Genomic DNA, 22169 nt, shown 5'->3' on the forward strand with positions numbered 1-22169 from the left:
GGTTCAGTCAAATGGCTTGCATGCGTGGTGAGTGCGCTGCCGGCGGAGGGCGAGCCGGGACTTGGGGGCTGGCCCGGGGGGTCGATGGCCTGCGGGCGCGGGAGGCTGCCAGGCGGCCACTGCTCAGTCTGGTTGTTCAGGAAGCAGCCGTTTCCACACCCTCAGTTCCTTCCCTCTCCACCTGGCGGAGGGGGCGTTGCCCCCTGCTTCTCGCTGCTGTCTCCGGGGCCATCCTTCATCCCCAAGTCTCTCTCCATTCGGGCCCCGAATGGTTCCGCGCGCCCAGGAAATGCGTCGTGGGAGACCCAAGTCAGCCACTTCGACGTCTTTCACTTGCCCTCTGTGGTGGCCTTTCTCTCTCCTCCCAGCTGCTACTCTCCATGGACACCCCATTTACTTGTGATTAGACTACGTAGTACTGCTTATCTTTCTCTGGTTCCTGTGGTTTTCCTGGTGCTAGACCATGGGGGCAAGTTGAACTTGTTGAACACAGTCGGACGGCACCGCGCGTGGCACTGAGATGTGTGTGTCTCCAGTAAATTGTCTCCCAGAAGTTGTTATTTATTTATTTAGTACTGGGGAGTGAATTCAGATGCTCTTCTTTACTGCTGAGCTACATCCCTAGCCATTTTTACATGTTTTTTTGAGACAGGGTCTCGGTAAGTGGCGGAGGCCGATCTCAAACTTGGGATCCCTTTGCCTCAGCCTCTCTAGTTGCTGGAATTACAGGCATTTGCCTCCCTGCCAGGCTCCCAGAAATTTTGTATTGACTGGAAAATAATTATTTCTGAATGAGCAATGTGTGTGTTCAAGGTAGGAAGTCAAAAGTATATGCAGATAGCAGAACTGGGAGGTGGGATGCTTTGTTTTTCATTGAGTATTTTAGGCAGTTAAAGTGTCATAAATCTATTAGTGAAAATATCAAAGCATCTTTGAAGTTTAAATTATAATTCAGTTAACACTCATATTGAGCTCCCCTGTGCTGTTTCAACCACTAATGGCATTATTTTTCCTGCACCAGGACCATTTTGGGAAAAATCAGAATGCTTAGAATGTTTATGGGTTTTGTTTTATTTATTTTTATTTTTAACTGTTCCAAGTAAAAAGAACTCATTGGTTTCCTTGGTGGGGGGTTATAACGCAGATGACCAGAATTTAAATTCTTAGAACTCAGATGACCTACTTTTGTTGAATAGAAAAACAGCAGTTAGGAAACTGTCAGGGCTTCTTCCCCACCCACCCCCAGCGCCTCTGTGTGTTTGTGTCTTTGTCTCTGTGTGTCTGTCTGCCCCCCTTCCTTCTTCCTCCGACTGGGGATTGAACCCAGGAGTGCTCTACCACTTAGCTACATTCCCCAGCCCTTTTTATTTTTTATTTTGAGGTAGGCTCTTACTATGTTACCTAAGCAGAGTGTGGACTTAAGCATTCTCTTCTGGCACTGCTTTTATAAAGAACCAAAATAAACTATCTGTGGATGATTAGGAAATCACTTGAAGACAAGTGATAATGTTGCCCTATGGAACTCAAGATGTTGTGATCCTGTTTCTCTGGCCTCCCTTTAGGTAGTCCCACAGGGCCACTTTTAAGTTCTTACCAGGTATTAGAGGCTCCCTTTTGCCACTGTTCCTTTTCATTTGGTGTTCCTGCTGCCTAGAAGTGCTTCCTCCTGTTCTTTCTCTTATCTGCTCTCATGGGATTTTTAAATATTATCTATGCTTCTCTGCAGTAGAGCATAAATGTTTCTATGTGAATGGAACTCTTCAGAAGAGGATGATATTCATCTGAAGCATTCTTGCTGCTCAAAAGAAATAATGTATATTAATTTGCTGCCTGTTAAATCTTTTTCATTTGCCTTTAGTTTTTCTTTTTAATCAGAACTGGCAGAGCTAAAGTAGAATTTCTCATTACCTTATTACAGTTTAGTAAACTGTTATCCATATCTTCAGAATAGAACACAACTTGAAATTTTGCTGGTGGTAGACTTTTTACTTGGATGAGAGAAGAGTAGGTCAGTTTGCCTTGAAAGAATTGTTAGACTATTCCTGTTTGTTCTCCATTGTTCATAAGGAGAAATGAGGAAAGGTAAAAACTAATACCTTTTCATGAATTCATTTATTTGTTTATGGGGAACTTGTAATATTACAGAATGCTTTCTTTAGTATGGGGTGTTAAAAATATTGTTTCATTATTGCCTTTCACTTTGATGCTTGTTTTCTTGTTCTTGCTTTGTCTGTTTCAGTAATGTTTTATTTCTTCATAATTGCAGTGTATTACAGGAGTTACCCAGAAAGTCCCAGGGAAGTTATAGATGGAGTCAGTAGAAATTGTCACCTAGCCTGGGGCAGTAGACAAGATCTTCTTTGCCTTCACTCAAACTCTGCCTTTAGATTGTCTTATTTTGATGATTTATTTAAAAAAAAGAAAGAAAGAAAGAAAGAAAGAAATGCAGAGCTCCCATAAGGAAACAGTTGTAATGGAGAAACCCATAATCAGAAGAGGAAGTACAGTATTTTTAAAAGGAAACTTCAAAATGATGTCCATTTATGTATTTGAGTACATTTTTCTGGACCCATAAATCTTATCAGTTTTTGAAAGACCCCAAGAGAGAAAGGAAGCCTGTTCTAAAATTAAAAACTAGACATTGTGTACTTGGGAAATGCTTACATTGGGGTGCTAGGGATGTTGAGTTCGATTACCTCTGAGATTCTTTGCACATTTAAGATTTCTTCAAATCTCTTAGCCTCCATGGAGTTTTCTGTTACAGAACTGAGCTCTGAAGGGCAGAGGGTGGAGCCTACACACATGTAGGAGGAGATTAGAGATAAAAGAGCATACCTTTTCTAGCTTTTGGAGTCATATAACTAGCTATGTTTGTCATTCAGATATGACCTGAATTTTGTCAAAGGATTGTCCAAAGCATAAGCATCCTCTAACTGCCACACACCCTTCCAGAGATAATTAGAAATTCATTGAGATATCAAGGTGAGGAGTTACTGGAATCTTAAATTTATGCATACATTTGTTCTTATGCTCATATTTTGTGAGTTTTTTATTTTACTTTTTGAGGGAGTTGTTTTTTTTTTTTTTTAGGGGAGAATCGACTTTGGCAACCTACTTACTTGCTAATTAGCTGGTGCAGTGACCTAAATATATATAATTTTCTCTCTTCAACAAGCTCCACATTGTGTCTGTGGTACCAGTTGAACATCCTGATGGCTGCACAGTACTGGGATTATAGTCATTCTTCAGGCAAGCAATTTGTCTTAGGATTCACCAGTAATTTCAGCTTATTAAATTATAATGTTATTCTGTCAGTACCAAGAAGCAAATCACTCACAAGCAATTTCTTATATTGATGTTCTTTTCATTATTTAAATGTGAAAATTGATATGTATTAAATTGGAATACTCTATTTTTATCTCAAGGAATATCTATAATGTCAGCAATTATCTCATTAAGCTTTTGTAAGTAAATATTTCTTAAGACAAGAGAGACCTGACAGTATTTCTTATTGGAACCTTACAAGGTTTTTAGTAACATGTTTGTTAATTCATAAATTCATAGAATTTTATACATGATGTCTTATGATTAATGAAAAACATTCAAAAGTTCTTTAAAGCCAGGCCAGTGGTACACGCTTTTAATCCCAGTGGCTTGGGAGGTTGAGACAGGAGGATTGCAAGTTCAAAGCCAGCTTCAGCAAAAGCAAAGTGCTAAGCAACTCAGTGAGACCCTGTCTCTAAATAAAATACAAAATAGGACTGGGAATGTGGCTCAGTGGTGAGTTCAATCCCTGATACCGCCACCCCCTCCCCCCAAAAAAAATTTTTTAGAAAAAAATTTTTAGTAGACTGTTAAAGATAAATAATAGGGGTTAAAGATAAATGATAGGAGCTGAGGTTGTAGCTCAGTAGTAGAGTGCTTGCCTAGCATGTGTAAAGCCCTGGGTTCGATCCTCAGCACCACATAAAAATAAAATACAGGTATTATATCCATCTATAACTAAAAAAATTTTAAAGATAAATGATAGAGAATTAGTGTTAAACATAATAACAGAGTTTTAAGGAAGATTCGGTTTCAGAAAAGATGGTGAAATTGAAATGGAGATATAGGGTAGTCATTTTCTGAATGTTTAAATCACCAGAGCTGTGTTAATACCATCTTTTAGTCAGTGAGTGAAACTTCCCAAATGACTAGTCAATTTTTTTTTTGTTGGGGGTGGGTACTGGGAATTGAACCCAGGGCTAATTTACCACTGAGCTATATCCCTAGCCCTTTTTATTTTTTATTTAGAGATAGGGTCTCCCTGTATTGTTTAGGGCCTACTAAATTGCTGAAGCTGGCCTCAAACTTGCAGTCCTCTTGCCTCAGCCTCCTGAATTGCTAGGATTATTGTTGTGTGCCACCACACTTGGCCAATTGTTTTTAATATAAGATTTAATAGCAAAAAAGGAAATATACAAAGCTGGTGGTTGTAACTTCAAAACCCCAGTCTTACAGGGTTGGGCATATAGCTGCAATGGTAAAGTGCTTGCCTAGACTACTTGAGGCCACATGTTCAATCCCCAGCACTGCAAAAAGCAAAAAACCCAATCTTCCAGAGAAAACCTATGCAAACATACATCATCATAAAATAAACTTTATAGATTTCTTTTTTGCAGGGGAGGCAGTAGGGGACAAGTATAAAGTGAGAGCCAAGGGACCTGGGTTCTTGTCTGTGCCTGGCTAACACAGAAGCTTGGTTTCATCTGTAAATTTGAGGTTGAGGGACTATATGTTCTCCAGAGGCCCTCCCAACTCTAAAAGCTTGATAATTCCTGTATTTATATTTGTGTAAAATTTTATCATTAAAAGGAACTATATTGGGCATAATTGTTAGATTCCTAATTTAATATTCACTCAGCATTATGATTTCATGCTATTAGGAGCAAGACTGTATACCATGAAATAGCAATTAAGCCTTTTTACTTATGGGTTATGTTCATCATTGACTACTTTTTTTTTCATCATTAACTTCTTGTCTATATGAGTGATATTATCTGTTTTCTAGTCCTTGACAATTGATATTTAATGCTGTTGACCAACCATTTCTTGAAATTATTCCTTCTCTAAACCATTGCACTTTCTTCTTCATTTTTTAATACAAAAAGGGACCACTTATTCAAAAAATCAACTAAAAATATGATTAAAATAAAAATAATCCACATCCTAACCCCTCACCCCTCACACTCATAGGCATCACTGTTTGATTAACAGTGTGGAGGATGTTTACTTGCTATGTAAGTTTTCCTAAGTTTTTGTTTTGTTTTGAACACTTCTTGACTTGCTTATCCTGTGCTAGTTGCTCTTTTCCTTCCTATTCTTTTTTTTTTTTATTTTTTTTGGCAGTGCTGTATTCCCTCCTACTCTTTTTTTTTCTTAATTTTTTTTTGGTTGTTGATGGACCTTTATGTTATTCACTTACTTATATGTGGTGCTGAGAATCAAACCCAGTGCCTCACACATGTTAGGCATGCGCTGTACCACTGAGCCACAACTCCAGCCCTCCCTCCTACTCTTGAACTGTCAAGTTCCTTCAGGCCCCACCCAGTGCCCTCCTGTCCTGTCTACTAACCTACAAAACCAGGCAGGCGTTCCCTGGTTCCTGTAAAGGGTAGTTCTTCCCTGGTGCCTTCATCCATATTCCCTTGCACAGTCATAACACGACCGCACCCAACGTGCCTTCACCATTTTCCTCATCATCCACATCCAGTTAGGTCAGTTGCCTTATTAGCCTTTTGGATTTACCATGCAAATTCTTGCCTTCATGAATCTGTTCTTTTTTATTCTCTAACCTGGAATATCCTCTTGCTGTTCACAATCTGTGTCTCTCAACCTTGGTTTTGAGTCCTTCTCCTGCTATTCTGAACTCACATATAATGAATGCCCAATTATGTCGCATAAAACATTGTTTTCTTATTATTTCTTATACATTGATTTTATCACTCCATCATTTCATCTTCATGTATATGTTACAGTATTGGATACATAATCCTCATTCACACTTTGTACAGGAAACTGAATAGTGCTATGGTGATTCTAAAGGAAGATTAATGGTAGCAGCTGCCTTAGCCTCCTGAGCTGTTGGCATTACAGGGGTGGGTGCACCACCCTGCCTGGCTCCTGCCCCCTTCCCTTTTTTTTTTTTTTTAACCAAGAGTAGATAAGAACTGTATATCTATGTTAAAGGTAAGATTTTATTATCATGTAGCCTTCACAGATGAGTGGTCCTGATAATCTAATTTTTACAATAAGAATGATTCAAAATCAACTGTTGGGGCTGGGGCTGGGGCTCAGTGGCAGAGTGCTTGCCTAGCATGTGTGAGGCACTAGATTCGATCCTTAGCACTGCATATAAAAATAAGCAAATAAAGGCATGCTGTCCATCAAATAAATAAATAAATGCAACTATTTTTGAACAGTTACTTTTTAGGCTGGTGTCTTCTAATAGTTAACTTTTAAACACTTGAGTCATATTTTGCAAATTTCTCATAACATTTTTTTTTTCCTTGTACTGGGGATTGAACCCAAGGGCACTTAACCACTGAGACACATCCCCAATTCTTTTTTATATATTTTTTTTAAACTTAGAGACAGGGTCTTGCTAAGTTGCTGAGGCTGGTTTTGAACTCACAATCCTCCTGCCTCAGTCTTCCCAGCCACTGAGATTACAGGCACGTGCCACCACTCCCAGTTTAAACTCTTAAAACTTGGAAAAAAGTTAACATAGAGGCAAGAATAAAGCAAATAAAACATTAGACATTTAGAATATTGTTATACTATAGACCTGTAAAAATTCATTGTAATTATACATACAGGAGATTAAGGCAATAACATTCATGATGACCTGGAATTTACCTTGTGCCATTTGATTTTTTTTTTTTTCTTTTGATACTGGGTTTGAGCCCAGGGCCCTTTACCACTGAGCTATATCCTCAGTCCCTTTTTTATTTTTTATTTTGAGACATGGTCTCACTAAATTGCTTAAGGTCTCACTCAGTTTCCCAGGCTGGCCTTGAACTTGCCATTCTCCTGCCTCAGCCTCCCAAATTGCTGGGATTACAGGCGTGTGCCACTGTGTATCCTTGTGTGTCACTTTAAATCCTGTTGTATGATAACTGAGAATGCCTTACTGTCCAAGGAAGTTGTTTGTGATGGGACTATTTCATGCCTTGCTAATTTACAGTAAATTCGAACAATGAGAGCTATTTGTGTCCTTATATAAGTTCTTTTTAGTTGTGGGGATATATAAATTTTGTATTGCCAGTAAAGGAGGGGAGGATCCTGTGGAGGCTTACATACTAATTTAGGTTGGACCCCTTTTTTTATTTTCAATTTTTATTTTGAAATACTTATACATTCATAAGAAATTACAAAATAAATTTAGAGAGGTCCCGTGTACTTGTTTATGTGTGGGTGTGAATGTGTATGGGGGTGTTCTGTGCTATGTTGTCACATGTATAGCTTCCCATAGTCATCAACCTAGTCGAGATGCAAAACTGGTCACCACAGGCCTTCTTCCAGGCTATCCTGTTATAGCCATGCCTTCCCCCTTTTCTTGGCCACCACTAATTTATTCTGCCTCTCGATAATTTTTATTGTTTAAAGAATGTTATATAAATAGTGTGTATAACCTTTTGAGACTAGTTTTTTTTTTTTTTTTTACTTTGCATTATTCTCTGGAGATACATCAGGTCATTTTGTATATTGTTTGTTCCTTTTTATTAATAATGGATTTACCACAGTTTAACTATTGACAACATCTGGATTGGTTCTAGTTTGGTGCTATTGTGAATAAAATTGTCATGAAAATTCATGTAGTGGTTTTTGCACAAACAAATTTTCATTTCTCTAGAATAAATCCCAAGAATACAGTTGCTGGGTTGTAAGAGATTCATGGATAGTGTTTGAAGAAATGGCTAAACTGTTTTTCAGAGTGGCTGCACCATTGACTTCTTTTTAATGAAAATGTAAGATAAGATGTTTATTATGTACTGTGAAATGTATCTGTTGATTTTTGGTAGCAATCTTTTTTTTTTTTAAATATTTATTTATTTATTTAAGTTCTCGGCAGACATCTTTGTTTGTATGTGGTGCTGAGGATCGAACCCGGGCCGCACGCATGCCAGGCGAGCGTGCTACCGCTTGAGCCACATCCCCAGCCCTTTGGTAGCAATCTTATTGCCATTAGTATATCTGGTTGTTTCTGCTGGCCTCACTGAAGTCAGGTGGCATTTCCCTTTAGTGTTTGACTTGGGTGAGCCCAGTCAAATGCTCAACTCTGAGTCTTTTGGATGGTTTTGGCACTCAGAAAGAAACTCCCTCAGCTTCCACAAAACCCACATAAACTGCCCAAATGAACTTCTCTTTACTTTCTTCCCTCCAGTTTCTTGAGGACTGGCCCTGATGTGAGCCCTGAATCCTATCTCGAAAGAATTTCTTCCATCACCCTTATTTATTTATTTTTTAAAAAATTTGGTTGTAGTTGGGCACAATGCCTTTATTTATTTGTTTGTTTGTTTGTTTGGTGCTGAGGATCGAACCCAGCACCTTGCTTATGCTAGGCAAGTACTCTACTGCTGAGCCACAACCCTAGCCCCCTTTCTTATTTTTTGATACTGGGGATTGAACCCAGGGATGCTTAACCTCTGAGCCATATCCCCATCCTTTTTATATTTTGAGACAAGGCCTTGCTTGAGTTGCTTAGGGCCTCACTAAGTTGCTGAGACTGGCTTTGAACTTTCAATCTTCCTGCCTCAGCCTTCCAAGCTGGCTGGGATTATAGGCATGCACTATTAAGCCCAGTTTCACTACCTGTTCAGACTCATATAATTGTTTTCTAAGCATTAAAATATGCACAGTGTGCTCCCTCCCATCTTGAAAATACTCTTCCTTTTACCTCATCCATTGAATCCCTATCTGGCCACTCTTTCCCAGCCATACTTCTTGACTGCAGTCTCTATTCCGCTGCCTTGTCTTCTGTTTACTTCCTAATGTACCATGCTACAACCTAGCTTCTTTATTTGGCTAGACTTCGAACTGGGATTTCCTTGCTGATGTCACCAGCAACCTTCTGGTACTCATTCTAATGAAGGCGTTTCAGTGTTGTTCTCTCTTGGACTCTAAGTAGCTTTTAGTGCTCATGATTACTGTCTGTGGAAATACTTTTTTCTTGCCTGCTGTCTCTTGGGCTGCTGCTTCTAGTTCTTGTTGGGGTCTTCCCTTTGCAACTCCCTTAAATCTTGAGATTTCTCAGGGTTCTGCATAAGGCCATCTTCCCTCATCCTGGGTGATCTCATCCTTTCACTTGGCAGCCTCCACATCTTGATCTGCATCTGGACCTTTCCTCTGAGTTCCAGATGCATATATCCATTTGCTTCCAAACTATATCTCCACCTAACTCTTACAGACTTCACCAGTCACAACACATTTAAAATGGAATTCTCTCCCCAGCACCTTTGCCTCTTAAAAAGAAAAACCCTGATTCTTTCTGCAGGGAGGTACCAGAGTGTTAATACCACAAATCCAACAGTGGGAGTGCCATTAAAATCCACCTGCACTTAATTGTGTTGCTGGGTCAGTCAGAATTACCCATTCTCCATTCACTGTGCCAGGCATTCTAGCCCCACGATTGTTACCCACAGTCTTAGTGAATAAATGTGCCTTTTTAAAAATATTTATTTTTTAATTGTACATAAAACCCTTTATTTTATTTATTTTTATGTGGTGCTGAGTATCAGAACCCAGGACCTTGCATGTGCTAGGCGAGCGCTCTACTGCTGAGTTACAACTCCAGCCCGTAAACGTGCCGTTTTATTTTAACTAAAAATAATGTGTACATATGTATCATCTTGTGCCTACTTTTTATACACATACATACATACACACACACACACACACACACACAATTTTTATTTTTTGGCACTGGGAATCAAACCCAGAGATACTTAACCACTGAGCCACATCCTTAGCCCTTTTAAATATTTTATTTAGAGTTGTTTAGGGCCTCACTAAGTTGCTGAGGCTGGATTTGAACTCTCAATCCTCTCGCCTCAGCCTCCTGAGCTGCTGGGATTACAGGAGTGCACCACTGTGCCTGTCATTTCCTTCACGTTATTTGTACTCGCCCTGTCTGATAAGGACTTCTATTGCATCCCTCAGTGATTAGCCGCTTTTCTCCATTACTGCTACCTCTGGTCACCATGTTCTCTGATTTCCTACTTCAGCTTCCCAGCTGGATGTCTGCTCTGAGTTTTGCACTAGCTCCAGTCCCTTCTCCATGGAGCTAGCAAGAACCACTGAAAGTACAAACTTGATCATTTTACCCTTTTGCTATAAACCCAATAAAATCCAGATCCCTTAAACTACTTGATAAGGAAACTTATATCTGGTTTCTGCTTATATCTCTAGTCCCATATAATTTTGTTCTGTCATTTCCTTCTCTCAAACTACACTGTAGTTATGTTGACAGGCTTTCGCAGTTCATTTGGGGTGGTGAGATATGTGTATGTGTTGGTGGGGGCAGCGCCATGCTTTCTCATCTCTGTGTCTTTATGTAGTGTTCCTCTGCCAGGAACTTCAGTTCCTATCTTTTACCCAGAATTGAACTTATTTTTTCCTGAATCCCTTCCTGTGTGTTTTTATAAAAACAATATCCTGGTTTCCTTGTTCTAACATTTAGCTCAGTGTAGTTAATTGCCTGTATTACCTTTAAGACAAGTAGGCCGTAAGTTCTGTATAGATGAGGTTCACTCAGTAGTCTTGTTTACCATAGTCTCTATAAATACTTGAGTAAACAGATGGTATTTTTTGACTAGCAGTGGGCTCTCTGAAAAACAAGTAGAATGTTTTGCTTTTTTTGTAGTTGCTGTCTCTGCTGGCATTCATCTGTGAAGAAGTTGTATCACAATGCACATTGTGTGGAGGACTTTACTTTTTTGAATTTGTAAGCTGCAGTGCCTTCCTTCTGAGTCTCCTTCTGCTGATTGTGTATTGTACTCCAGTGTATGACAGAGTTGATAACACAAAAGTAAAATCATCGGTAAGTGTGAAAAAATAAAATCCCTGTATTAAGAGCTTAGCTGTTTTGATCTTGGTTTTGTTGTTCAAAGTAGGTGTGCTTTTAAAACTTAGCACCATGAAAAGACACTGTGTGGGGCTGAGGGTGTGGCTCAGTGGTAGAGTGCTTGCCTAGCATGCATGAGGCACTGGGTTTGATCCTCAGAACCACATAAATGTAAAATAAAGATATTGTGTCCACCTAAAACTTAAAAAATAAATATTAAAAAAAAAGAAAAGACACTATGCATTATTCCAACTCTCTGTCTCTAAAGCAACTCAATTTTTCCTGCCAAGGGAATGTTAGTGAAAGTGGGATTAGAGGGATTAGAATGACAGTGACAAACATTGCCAGTATTTTATAGTTATTGGTGGTTTAATCTAATTTACAGTAGACTTTTTTTGTGTGTGTGTACCAGGGATTGAGCCCAGGTGCGCTTAACCACTGAGCCACATCCCCAGCCCTTTTTGTTTTTTATTTGGAGCCAGGGTCTCTAAGTTGTTTAGAGCTTCGCTAAATTGCTGAGGCTGGCTTTGAACTCATGATCCTCCTGCCTTAGCTTCCCGAGTCGTTGGGATTATAGGCATGCGCCACCACACCTGGCAGCCTTTTTTTAAAAAAAACTAGATTTGTCACTCTTTATTTTCCACATTTCAGAGTGTCACTCATTTGTTTACAGTTATGAATTGTGTGCTTGTTATGTTCCAGACATACGCTAACATTGGAGATAGAGTTATGAACTAATTTATTTCTTGAGCTTTTAAATAAAGTAAAATTTTATTTAAAACTGTCATTCTAATGTATAATCCTGTTTATATTTTGCTTTCATTTTATTATGAAGAAAATTGTAAGTGAATTTAAGAATGAGTTTGTTAGGTGGGTGTTGTGGCACACGCCTGTAATCCCAGTGATTTAGGAGGCTGAGGCAGGAGGTTCACAGGTTTGAGGCCAGCTTGGGCAACTTAATGAGAGTCTGTCTCAACATGTAGCTTAGTGGTAGAGCACCCCTGAGTTTAATCTCTAGTATGCTAGAGATGGGGGTGAATTTACTGATTCATTATTCAGAAATTACCCTTACAATAAAATTATAGTGGGAAAGTCTTGTTTTCCAATATTGGAAGTGCTTAACTTTCTAGACAGTCTACTATCCTTTGTTTTTATTTGAGTATAGTTTGGATTTGTGGGATGACAGATGAAATAGTTTACAGAAAGTACTGAATTTAAGAAAGAAATCATTGATAAATTTATTTCTTCAGTATGTTTGGGTTTGTGAAGAATTGTGCATGTCAGGGTTGAGGTATAAAAGGATATATATCTCTGAGGATAAAGATAAAAATTATGGTATATTTTAAATTATTAAGGCCAAGAGATAATGGTGTAAAAAGAAAGCAGCAAGATTCTATTGTTTTAAATTAATGAGAAGCAAGCACAGGGTCATGTATTGGTTATCTTAAGATATTTACCTTTTTTTTTTTTTTTCCTTTTTTGTTTTGCAGTGCTGGGGTTTTGTATACCCTTTATATAAAGAAATTTTATGCTTTAGGAATCTGTTGCCTTTTTTAAAAATTTTTTTCTCTTTTTGTAGTTGTAGATGGACCATGTGCCGTTATTTTATGTTTATTTTTATGTGGTGCTGTGGATTGAGCCCCATGCTTACACATGGTAGGCAAGTGTTCTGCCATAGAGCTACAGCCCCAGCCCAGGAATTCATTACCTTTTTAAAAAAAATTAAGTTAAAAAATTAGAAAAAGTTGATGTCAAACAGTTAAATATAACTTTGAATCAAGTTTTTGATTAACCCATACTTAACAGTTCTTGGTATGACCAATATATGACTGTTCTATAATCATGTCCAGCACTTGACGTGCTATGATTTAGAATTCTTCTATTTGATGCTCCATTTTTATGTTGAGGATATTTAGGTTCAGAGTGGTTAAGTAACTGTCTAAAGTTAACACAGCTAGAGTGAAGTGAATTTGAACTCAGGGAAAGCCCTTATGTTGTATATTCTCTCATGTGATCTAAGCAGAATCCTATTAGAACCAAGGTCCTGATAACTTCAGGGCTGTCATGGCAAATGCCATCACTGTAGGAATCTCTGTGTAACAATGGCAACAGACCCACTTTTAAATGAAATACATATTAAGAAAAATTTCGGACAAAATCTTAGGATTTTTGTTAATTGTATTCATTATAATTAATTGTATTAATTATATTATTTTAAAAGTTTTTATAGTTGTAGATGGACAGCATGTCTTTATTTTTTCATTTTTATGTGGTGCTAAAGATTGAACCCCCATTCCTCACACATGCTAGGCAAGTTCTCTGCCACTGGGCTTTGGCCCCAGCCCTAATTGTATTCTTTTTTATTTTTTTAGTTGTGGTTGGATTCAATACCTTTATTTTATTTATTTATTTTTATGTGGTGCTGAGGATTGAACCCAGGGCCTTGCACGTGCTAGGCGAGCGCTCTACCGCTGAGCCACAACCCCAGCCCCTAATTGTATTCTTACAATTAAGAATTTCCTTTGAAAATTCTTCCTTTCACAGAAAAGTATGCCTTTGGAGTGACTATCATATTACCAGTTTTCCTCTCTGTCAAGCACTGTTTTCAGTTGGCAAGTGAGAGCTTTCCTAGGCGCCATAAAGAGCACTTTGCAACCCATGAAGCACCTCATGGTTCTAAGCGGTGTTATGATGAGATATGGAAGCTCTTAGGTGGAAGATAAGCTCATCACACACACTTATTTTGGATTACCCACTTGGAACAGTTAAGGATAATATGTTATTCCAAAAAGCTCCAGTGTCTAAAACACTATTGACATAAATCTAATTAATGATAGATGGTTCTTTTGATTTTTCTCTTTTCCAGAGTGTTATTGAAGTACTTTGAGAGATGTCATTCTAGCATAGAATACTTTAAAAGGAAGGATTTTTTTTTCTTCTGGAAATGAAATGAAATTGCAACAAATTCTTTGATTGTGATAATTGTTTTTGGAGGAACTTTCTAATAAAGGATTATGTTGGGGGGACTTTCTGTTAAAAGATTATCTTTTGGGGGGACTTTCTATTAAAAGATTATCTGTACTCTTTCAGTATGACCAGTTCAAAGTGTGGGTGGTGTTTTGAATGCCAGGCTTATTGGAAAGTTATAAGTTAGGGTATGTAAATTGGGTCGTGTCAAGAAAAAAGTAAGTCACTCAGGTTTTTGAAAATTAAAATTTAGGAACTTTGTTTTTATGTATCTATTTATGTTGTCTTCCTTATGTGTTTTATATTTATGCATAGGATTTTTACATTACATTGGGAACAGGATGTGTATTTTTGTTGGCATCTATCATTTTTGTTTCTACCCATGACAGAACCTCAGCTGAAATTGCTGCAATTGTAAGTATTTAGTATTTTTTAACTTTGCTTTTTTTTTGTTTTCTTAAAAATATAGAAGTTTGAAAAAATACTTGACAGGTTTTACAATATGTGAGAGTAATTTGTCCTTTATTTTTTAATGTAATTTTGATAGAAGATCTAAAATTAAATAAACATGATAGCCCTAAAAACCTAGAATTTAATTGAGTCTTGTTAAAAAAATTCCATCTACTCCACATATGAATATATTATGCTAATGGAAGTGGTAAAATTGATTTTATCATATTTTACCTCTCTTTAGTTCTTCAGAAGTGTAAATGAATTGGGGGGCTAAGGCAGGAGGATTGCAAGTCTGAGGTCAGACTTAGACCCTGTCTCAAAATACAAAATAAAAAAGGACTGGGGGTGTAGCCCAGTGGTAGAGTACTCCTGGGTTAAATCCCTAGTATCACAAAAAATAATCAAAATTAAAATTAAAAAAAGCATAACTACATTCCAGATGCTGTTATAGGTGTAGAAAAATACTCAGGAGAAATGACTTAAAGGTTCAGCCTAATAAACGAAATAGAAATGGAAACAAATTGTGACAGAATATGTTAAATGAACCAATAGAAGTTTGTCTAGACAGTACTCTTCAGTGGACTATGCCTGTACTTAAAATTTTAGCAAAACTTTCTGAGGAGTACTAGTTAGGAATAGTTTTTGAGGAAATCAGTTACTAGGATTTTAACCTTTACATGTAATTTTTCTTAAAACTAATATGTATAAGAATTCATCTCTGGAAGAGACTAGCCAGTTCTTTTCTACCTTCCCTTCTACAGTTACCATCCCCACTCCAAAAGAAAAATGTACTTGTCCCCAATGTTTCTATGGTACATTGCCCTGAGTTGTAAAACAAGCAAAAAATAAATAAATAAATAAAAAACCTTTGTGAACAACAAAGGGATGATTGAAAATAAAGATCTAGTATTGTTGTTTTTTTTTTTTTTTGGTACTAGGAATTGAACCCAGGGATGCTTAACCACTGAACCACAACCCCAGCCCTTTTTTTACATTTTATTATTATAATTGTTATAAGATAGTCTCACTAAATTGCCTAGGGCTTCTCTAAGTTTCTGAAGCTGGCTTTGAACTTATGATCCTCCTGCCTCAGCCTTCCAAGCTGCTGGGATTACAGGCAGGTATCACTGCACCTGGCAAGGTTCAGTTTTTATCTGAAATCATTGGGAGTAGGTTTGTTTTAAGAATTCAGAATATTCTGGATTTTGGAAAGTTAATACTCCTCCTGTACTATGTTACCCTTTAGAGGGCCTAGTACAGCACTCTATAATCCAACATTAGTATTTCTGAAGCAAAATATGAATATTTACAATAAAAGGAGTAAGAAAGACTGTAAATAATCTTATTATGTGTCAATTTTGAGTCAAGTGAATCGTGAAAGCTTTGAGTTTTTGTAGCTTTTGGGGTTTCAGAATTGCAAATCAAGGATCATGGACCTGAATTGGTACCAGTGTTGTGCATGTGAACGACTAATGATGGGATAATACATCCTCTTGCAAGCCATCTAGTTTCTAGTTAGTACTTTGTTTTTAATGAAATTGAAGTTGCAATTAGTAGTTGTCAGCTAATAGATCATTAAAACCACTTTTTATGACAGAACAGTAGAAGAGGATTTCAAAGAATTGTATGGCTATATCTACCTATTCATGTGATCATAATTTCTTAGCTCTTTACACCTATAAAAACAAAACAGATAAAATTATTGCTGAACCTTGACTCATTCTAGCAATTAATAATATCTATCCAAGGATACACAAACCATTTGGAGAGAAAAACCAAAGTTTTAATAGGGTCTTATGGTTAATTTTAGTTTGTATACATATTGTTATTGCAGAGAAGTGTGATAGGGTGATTAATAATATACTTATGAGTATAAAAATATATTATTGGCTGAGGTTGTGGCTCAGCGGTGGAATACTCGCCTAGCAAGTGTGAGGCCCTGGGTTCGATCATCAGAACCACATAAATAAATAAAACAAAGGTATTGTGTCCAACTAAAACTAAAAAATAAATATTTTTTAAAAAAATATATATAATCATAAAATTCTGTGGGGTAAGTGAAATGAAGTTGAGGAATACTTGAGTTCTAAGGGAATATTAAAAAAGCATGACATAAAATCCTCAGCTGTTAAAAAAAGTTTATTTTTTATTTAGATAATGCATTAGAATGTTACAGTAGTTAGATTTCACTGGGCATATTTAATAGTTACTCGTGGTTTAAAAAGTCAGTATTTATAGTAAACTGAAGTTACCTTTTGCAATTATTTTGGGGAGGGATTACTGAGGATTGAACCCAGGGATGCTTTACCACTGAACTACATCTCCAGCTCTTTTTGATTTCTTTCAAGGCAGGGTCTGGTTCAGTTAACCGAGACTGGCCTTGAACTTGCGATTTTCCTGCCTCAGCTTCCTAAGTTATTAAGATTATAGGTGTGCGTAGTCACTCCTATAATCTCCTGGCCCTTCTGCAACAATTCATGTTATGAATAGACTTAAATGAGTGAGAGAGACATTAAAAATAAAAAAGGGAACTATGTGAACAAAGGAGCTGGCAGATCACTTGTCTGGATTACATAATATAGAGGTCCCTCTGTGGACTAGAGCTTTCTGAGGTGGTCAGAGATAGTTTGACAGACAAGGGGACATCCTTTATGCATTTGAAATATTCAAAAAGTTTCCTAAGCAAGTAAGGGAATAGATGTTATCAAATAAAAATGAAGACTTCAGAGTGAGAAAGACTTGGGATTGAGGGTTGGGTTGGGTTGATAATTTTTTTTTTGTACTGGGAATTGAAAATAGAGGGGCTTAACCATTGAGCTACATCCCCAGCCTTTTTTTTTTTTTTTTTTTTGGATACTGGGTCTTGCTAAGTTGTTTAGGGCCTCACTAAGTTTTTGAGACTGGCCTCAAACACATGAATCTCCTGCTTCAGCCTTCTGAGTTGCTGGGATTACAGGCTTGCACCACCATGCCTGGCTTTGATAAACAGATTTAGGTTGAATATGTTGGATATATCCAGGTGAATTAATTTGGAGTTTAATAATTTGCTATATGGTGAAATGGGACAGAATGCATATTCATTTTTAAAAAAATTTTTTTTAGTTATACATGGACACAATCTATTTATTTATTTTTTATTTTTATGTGGTGCTATGGATAGAACCCAGTGCCTCACATGTGTGAGGCATTCGATCTGCACTGAGCCACAACCCCAGCCCAGAATGCATATTCTTTAGAGTGGAGAGGGGTTGAGGATGGTGAGGGTCAGGAGATGGCAACATATAGTTAACAGAATGTTAAGAATTACTGAGGTGGAATGTTAGAGTTGCAGGAGACATTAACCATCACCCAATGCAATTTCTCTTTTACTTTTAGGCCCCTGTTTCCATAAGGGTTTTGCTAGGGAAGAAGCGAAATTTGAGCATGGTCTGACTCTTGACAGAATTCTCAGAATGTTTGATCATATGTTAGAAGAGTACAATGAGGAAGTGATTTTAAGGAAGAGGAAGTAGGTAGTGGCATCATGTGTTGTTGTCATTTTAAGATGGGACAATTAACTGGAAGTTAGATAATTTAATCTCATATCTCCAAAATGAAATTTGTTTTAATATTAATTACTTTATCTATTTTTACCTAGGTTGAGTTGTCTACTCACATATTTCCCTAATCATGAATGTGGGTTAGTCTAAACACTGTTAATAATCCTCTATTTTGTATCATTTTATGGGTTCCTCTACTCACCTTAGTTTCATAGATTGTTGCCCCACCCATATACATACATATATAAGACATGCATTTGTATTTTGTGGGACTTTATCTAATAGCTGTTATTCTGGAAATTCTTCTTTTGTAACTTCTTTCCTTTTTTTTTTTTTTTCCTTTTTTTGGTACCTGGGATTGATTGAACCAAGGACACTTAACCACTGAACCACATCCCCAGCCCTTTTTATGTTTTATTTAGAGGCAGGGTCTCACTGAGTTACTTAGACTTTTGCTAAATTGCTGATGCTGGCTTTGAACTCATGATCCTCCTGTCAGCCTCCCAAGCTGCTGGGATTACAGGTGTGCACCACCATGCCCGGATTCTTTCCATTTTTTGTTAGCTTTAAAAAGTTATTTTATCATTAAAAAGTAGTAGGTATAAGAAAAAATTGAAAAAAAAAAAGATAAAATTGATAAATCATCTTGCTTGTATGAAGCACTCTCAGAATCATGTAGGAAATGTGAAATTGTATTCCACAAGTTCTTATTATAACCTTTTCTCCTTTTTTCTCCTCAGGCGTTTGGATTTCTAGCAAGTTTTATGTTTCTGTTTGACTTTGGTGCTATGCTTTTTGAAAAGCTACAGGAGTCCCAGCTGAGAAAACCTGAGAATACCACTCGAGCAGAAGCCCTCACTGAACCCCTTAATGCCTAAAGACTCTGGGGAGCAGGTGTTACACAAGATGGTGACTCTTGGTGGTGATGCCTGAGCTCTGGCAGAAGGTCCTGTAGAATTTGTGTAATTGCTTAAACCACTTCTTTGGAGAATTGGGGGAATAGCAGGAAGGCAGGTTTATCAATATTAGGCTGTGTTTTCAGTCACCACAGTCTAGAGTAGAGGGTTTTTTATTTTTAATTGTAAAAAAAAAACCCAAAACCTTAAAACTTGTGTTATGGAGTTTGTCTTTTTTTTGAGGAGAAGGACCGTTGTTTAAATCACACAGCTCAACTGAGGATAAATGATTCTGTCCTTGTGTTACAGGGCATTCTCTTATTAGTCTTAGCTTCCAAATTATGCTTTATAGCTGTATAAACAGCATGATTATATTCATTTATTTAGAAATTGTTTCATTCTTAAATTAATTTGCTTAGATATTAATATTTTTATTAGATTATGTTCTGTTAATGGAAATTTAATGTATATTTTAATAGACCAATATTTTAAATGTTGGTCTAGGTTTTTTCTTTACTATGTGATACTTGGCTTTACTGTATCTCACTCAGCCTTAAAATTATATGGTAACATTTTAGGATAATTATTAACTCTTTCTGAGACCTTTGTATAGCTTAATATAAAATATCTGGGAGCTGTTGGTATTTTATGTGTAAAAGCAGCAGCAACCTCATGTTTAAACTGCACTTTGTTGAGATCAGGTTTAAAAAAAAATGATTGTTATATAACACAGAAAAATTGAAGAAACTGATATTATACCTAAGGACCAAAGAAAAGAAAGATAGATTTTTTACTTAGTACAATAATTATAAAAACAGGCTTCAACCACTTCCCATGTATGTGAAGAAGTGAATTTATACTATGGGTTAGAAAAAAGGGCTGTTACCCTGTTGGCATGTGATCATTTCTATTTAATGCAGCTCTGTGGGTCCTTTTAAGATCACTTTGAGCAAGTTTTCTTTTTAAAACCCCAGCCTTTGATTTTTCATCTGTTTGAGATGCTTCCTTTTCTGTCCTATCAGAATGGTCCACATGCTGCTTCATCATCTGACAGAGGTGGGCCTCTTCCTTGTTAGTTTTCTTTAGGTGTGAAAGTGTGTAGCGGGAGCCTTAGGGTCCTCGTTCCCACATTGCTCTAGCTTCTTGTAGAAGAAGATATCTTAAGAAAGTGAATGTCCAGGAACTTGACCAGGTGAATACTGTCGATGATGTAAGGGAGTAGTCAAACCATTCTCAAGAGATTTCGGTTCTGATAATTTGAAAGAATTCTCTTTTGCTTGCTGTCTTATAGTCATACACACAGGGCACTTGAGATAGGACTTTGTTGAGATCAGTCCTTTCTGCCCAAGTCATACAGAGTAGACCTTTCTTGTTCTCAACCAGAGACTCCAGTATTAAGGTCATGAACCCAGAAGTCACATCCTTTCGTATTTTGGTGGAGGATTCCTAGGCTAGGTTTTCTCTCTACAGCAGTGGAATCTTATTTCCAGTGATTCAGTTAATGACCACATTCTTTTTAGTTTCTCAGCTGCCATTTGAATGTTGTAGATAGGTTTTAGTTGCATGCACGTGGCTATTGTGGTTCTCAAAAATTGGTCAGACTGGGCAGATACAGCCTCTGCTCTGTTATAAGGTCAGTTTCTTGTTCATCTGTATCCTATTTTAGATGCTAGTGTTAGTGATGATATCACTACTACCTACTTGGGAGATAATGAAATCAATCATAGATTCTGTTTTTATTGGGTATGTCATCTAAAAGAGGAGAAATAGCTGGGTCTTAGGTCCAAGAATGATGACTGATTCAAAGATAAAAAATTTATGGTAGGCAGTTGTAGAATTTCAGATCACACTGTGTACTCTTGTCATTTTAAATGTCATCTATACCCATATAGAATTCACAGCAAATTGACTGGGCTACCTCAGTTTTACCACCTGTGTTAGTCATCTTTCTGTTGCTATAAGAAAATACCTGAGAAAATAAACTGAAAAAGAAGAAATGGTTATTTGGGATTACAGTTTTGGAGGTTTCAGTCCATGGTCAGTTGACCCTGTTGCTTTGGGGTCTCTGGTGAGGCAGAACATCACACTGAGGAATGTATGGTAGAACAAGCTGCTCACCTTATGGCAGCTGGGAAGCAAAAAGGAAAAAAGAGAGCAGCAAAGACAGAAGTCCTATAGTCCCTTCAAGGGCACGCCCCCCCCCCCCCCAAAAAAAAATCTCCCATTAGGCCCAACCTCTAAAATTTCCAGCACTTCTTAAATAGTGCCATTCTAGAGAACAAGCCAGCAATGCCTGAGCTTTGGGGGAACATTCTAGGTATAAATTATGGCACCAACCATGCTTTGGGCTTAGTTAGAATTGACAGACTTATTCCCAGTTGGCTTCACTCATTCAGCATGTTGGGATTGATTGTAACTCTGCTTATTCTGAAGTTTTACCTCCATTGTTTCATTGGTGCAGAAGTGGGCTGCTTAGTAGGCCACTTAATCTTTTCTTTTTCAGAAAGATAATTTGTTCACTTGTATTTTTGGCCACTCTTAGAATCTTCTTTCACATTATTTTTTTTATGGAACCCATTATTAGTTAGCTTCTCTCGCCTGGAAGGAAACGAGTAAAAAGATCATGGTAGTAAATAAGTTCAAGGAGAATTTGGGACCAGAAACTGCTGTTATGTATAGAAAAGGGCAACCTCAGTAAATTCAAATTTAAAATAATTTATATTAACAGCTATGGCAAATTTGTATTTTATAAAAACTGTTTAAAATGGTTTTTAAGAATTATAAGGGAAAGGTACTTATAGTGCAAAAATTTTGTAATTATTAAATTATGCTTTATTTGGGGACTGGGAAATGTATTTTTACATTGTTTATAGCCAATCATTTTTGTGTTTGTCAATGTAAATCCTGTGGGTCTTTTTTATCTCTCTCAATGTCAAATTTTATAGTCTTCTTTTTAAATAAATCCATTTAATTAAAATGTTCACACCTTTGTCGTTGTTCATTATAGAAGCATGATAGTTTGTCGAACGGTTTCTCCCTAGTTGTGGGAGTTGGCTCAAACCTTGTTGAGTACCTGTGTAGAATACTAGAGTGTGCGCTATCCAGGGGCAAGAGGTGAGGCTAGGAAAGAAGCCAGTCCATTTCCTATACCTGAACTGTTCCTCTTGATGAAAAGTTAAAATACACATTTAAACATTTTTAGGGGTGAAA

General features: G+C 37.2%; 1 protein-coding gene across 1 annotated transcript; it reads left to right on the plus strand.

Annotated features, from left to right (window-relative positions):
- Nucleotides 1–20: 20 nt before the first annotated feature.
- Nucleotides 21–21940, plus strand: Cmtm6 (CKLF like MARVEL transmembrane domain containing 6). Its single transcript, XM_015488940.2, has 4 exons — nucleotides 21–296; nucleotides 10904–11080; nucleotides 14387–14485; nucleotides 18804–21940. The coding sequence occupies exons 1-4, from the start codon at nucleotides 21–23 to the stop codon at nucleotides 18939–18941; spliced, it is 690 nt and encodes a 229-aa protein (XP_015344426.1). The 3' UTR covers nucleotides 18942–21940.
- Nucleotides 21941–22169: the final 229 nt, after the last annotated feature.

This window comes from Marmota marmota, unplaced genomic scaffold (assembly GCF_001458135.2).
Source record: "Marmota marmota marmota unplaced genomic scaffold, marMar, whole genome shotgun sequence".
Taxonomy (NCBI): Eukaryota; Metazoa; Chordata; class Mammalia; order Rodentia; family Sciuridae; genus Marmota; species Marmota marmota.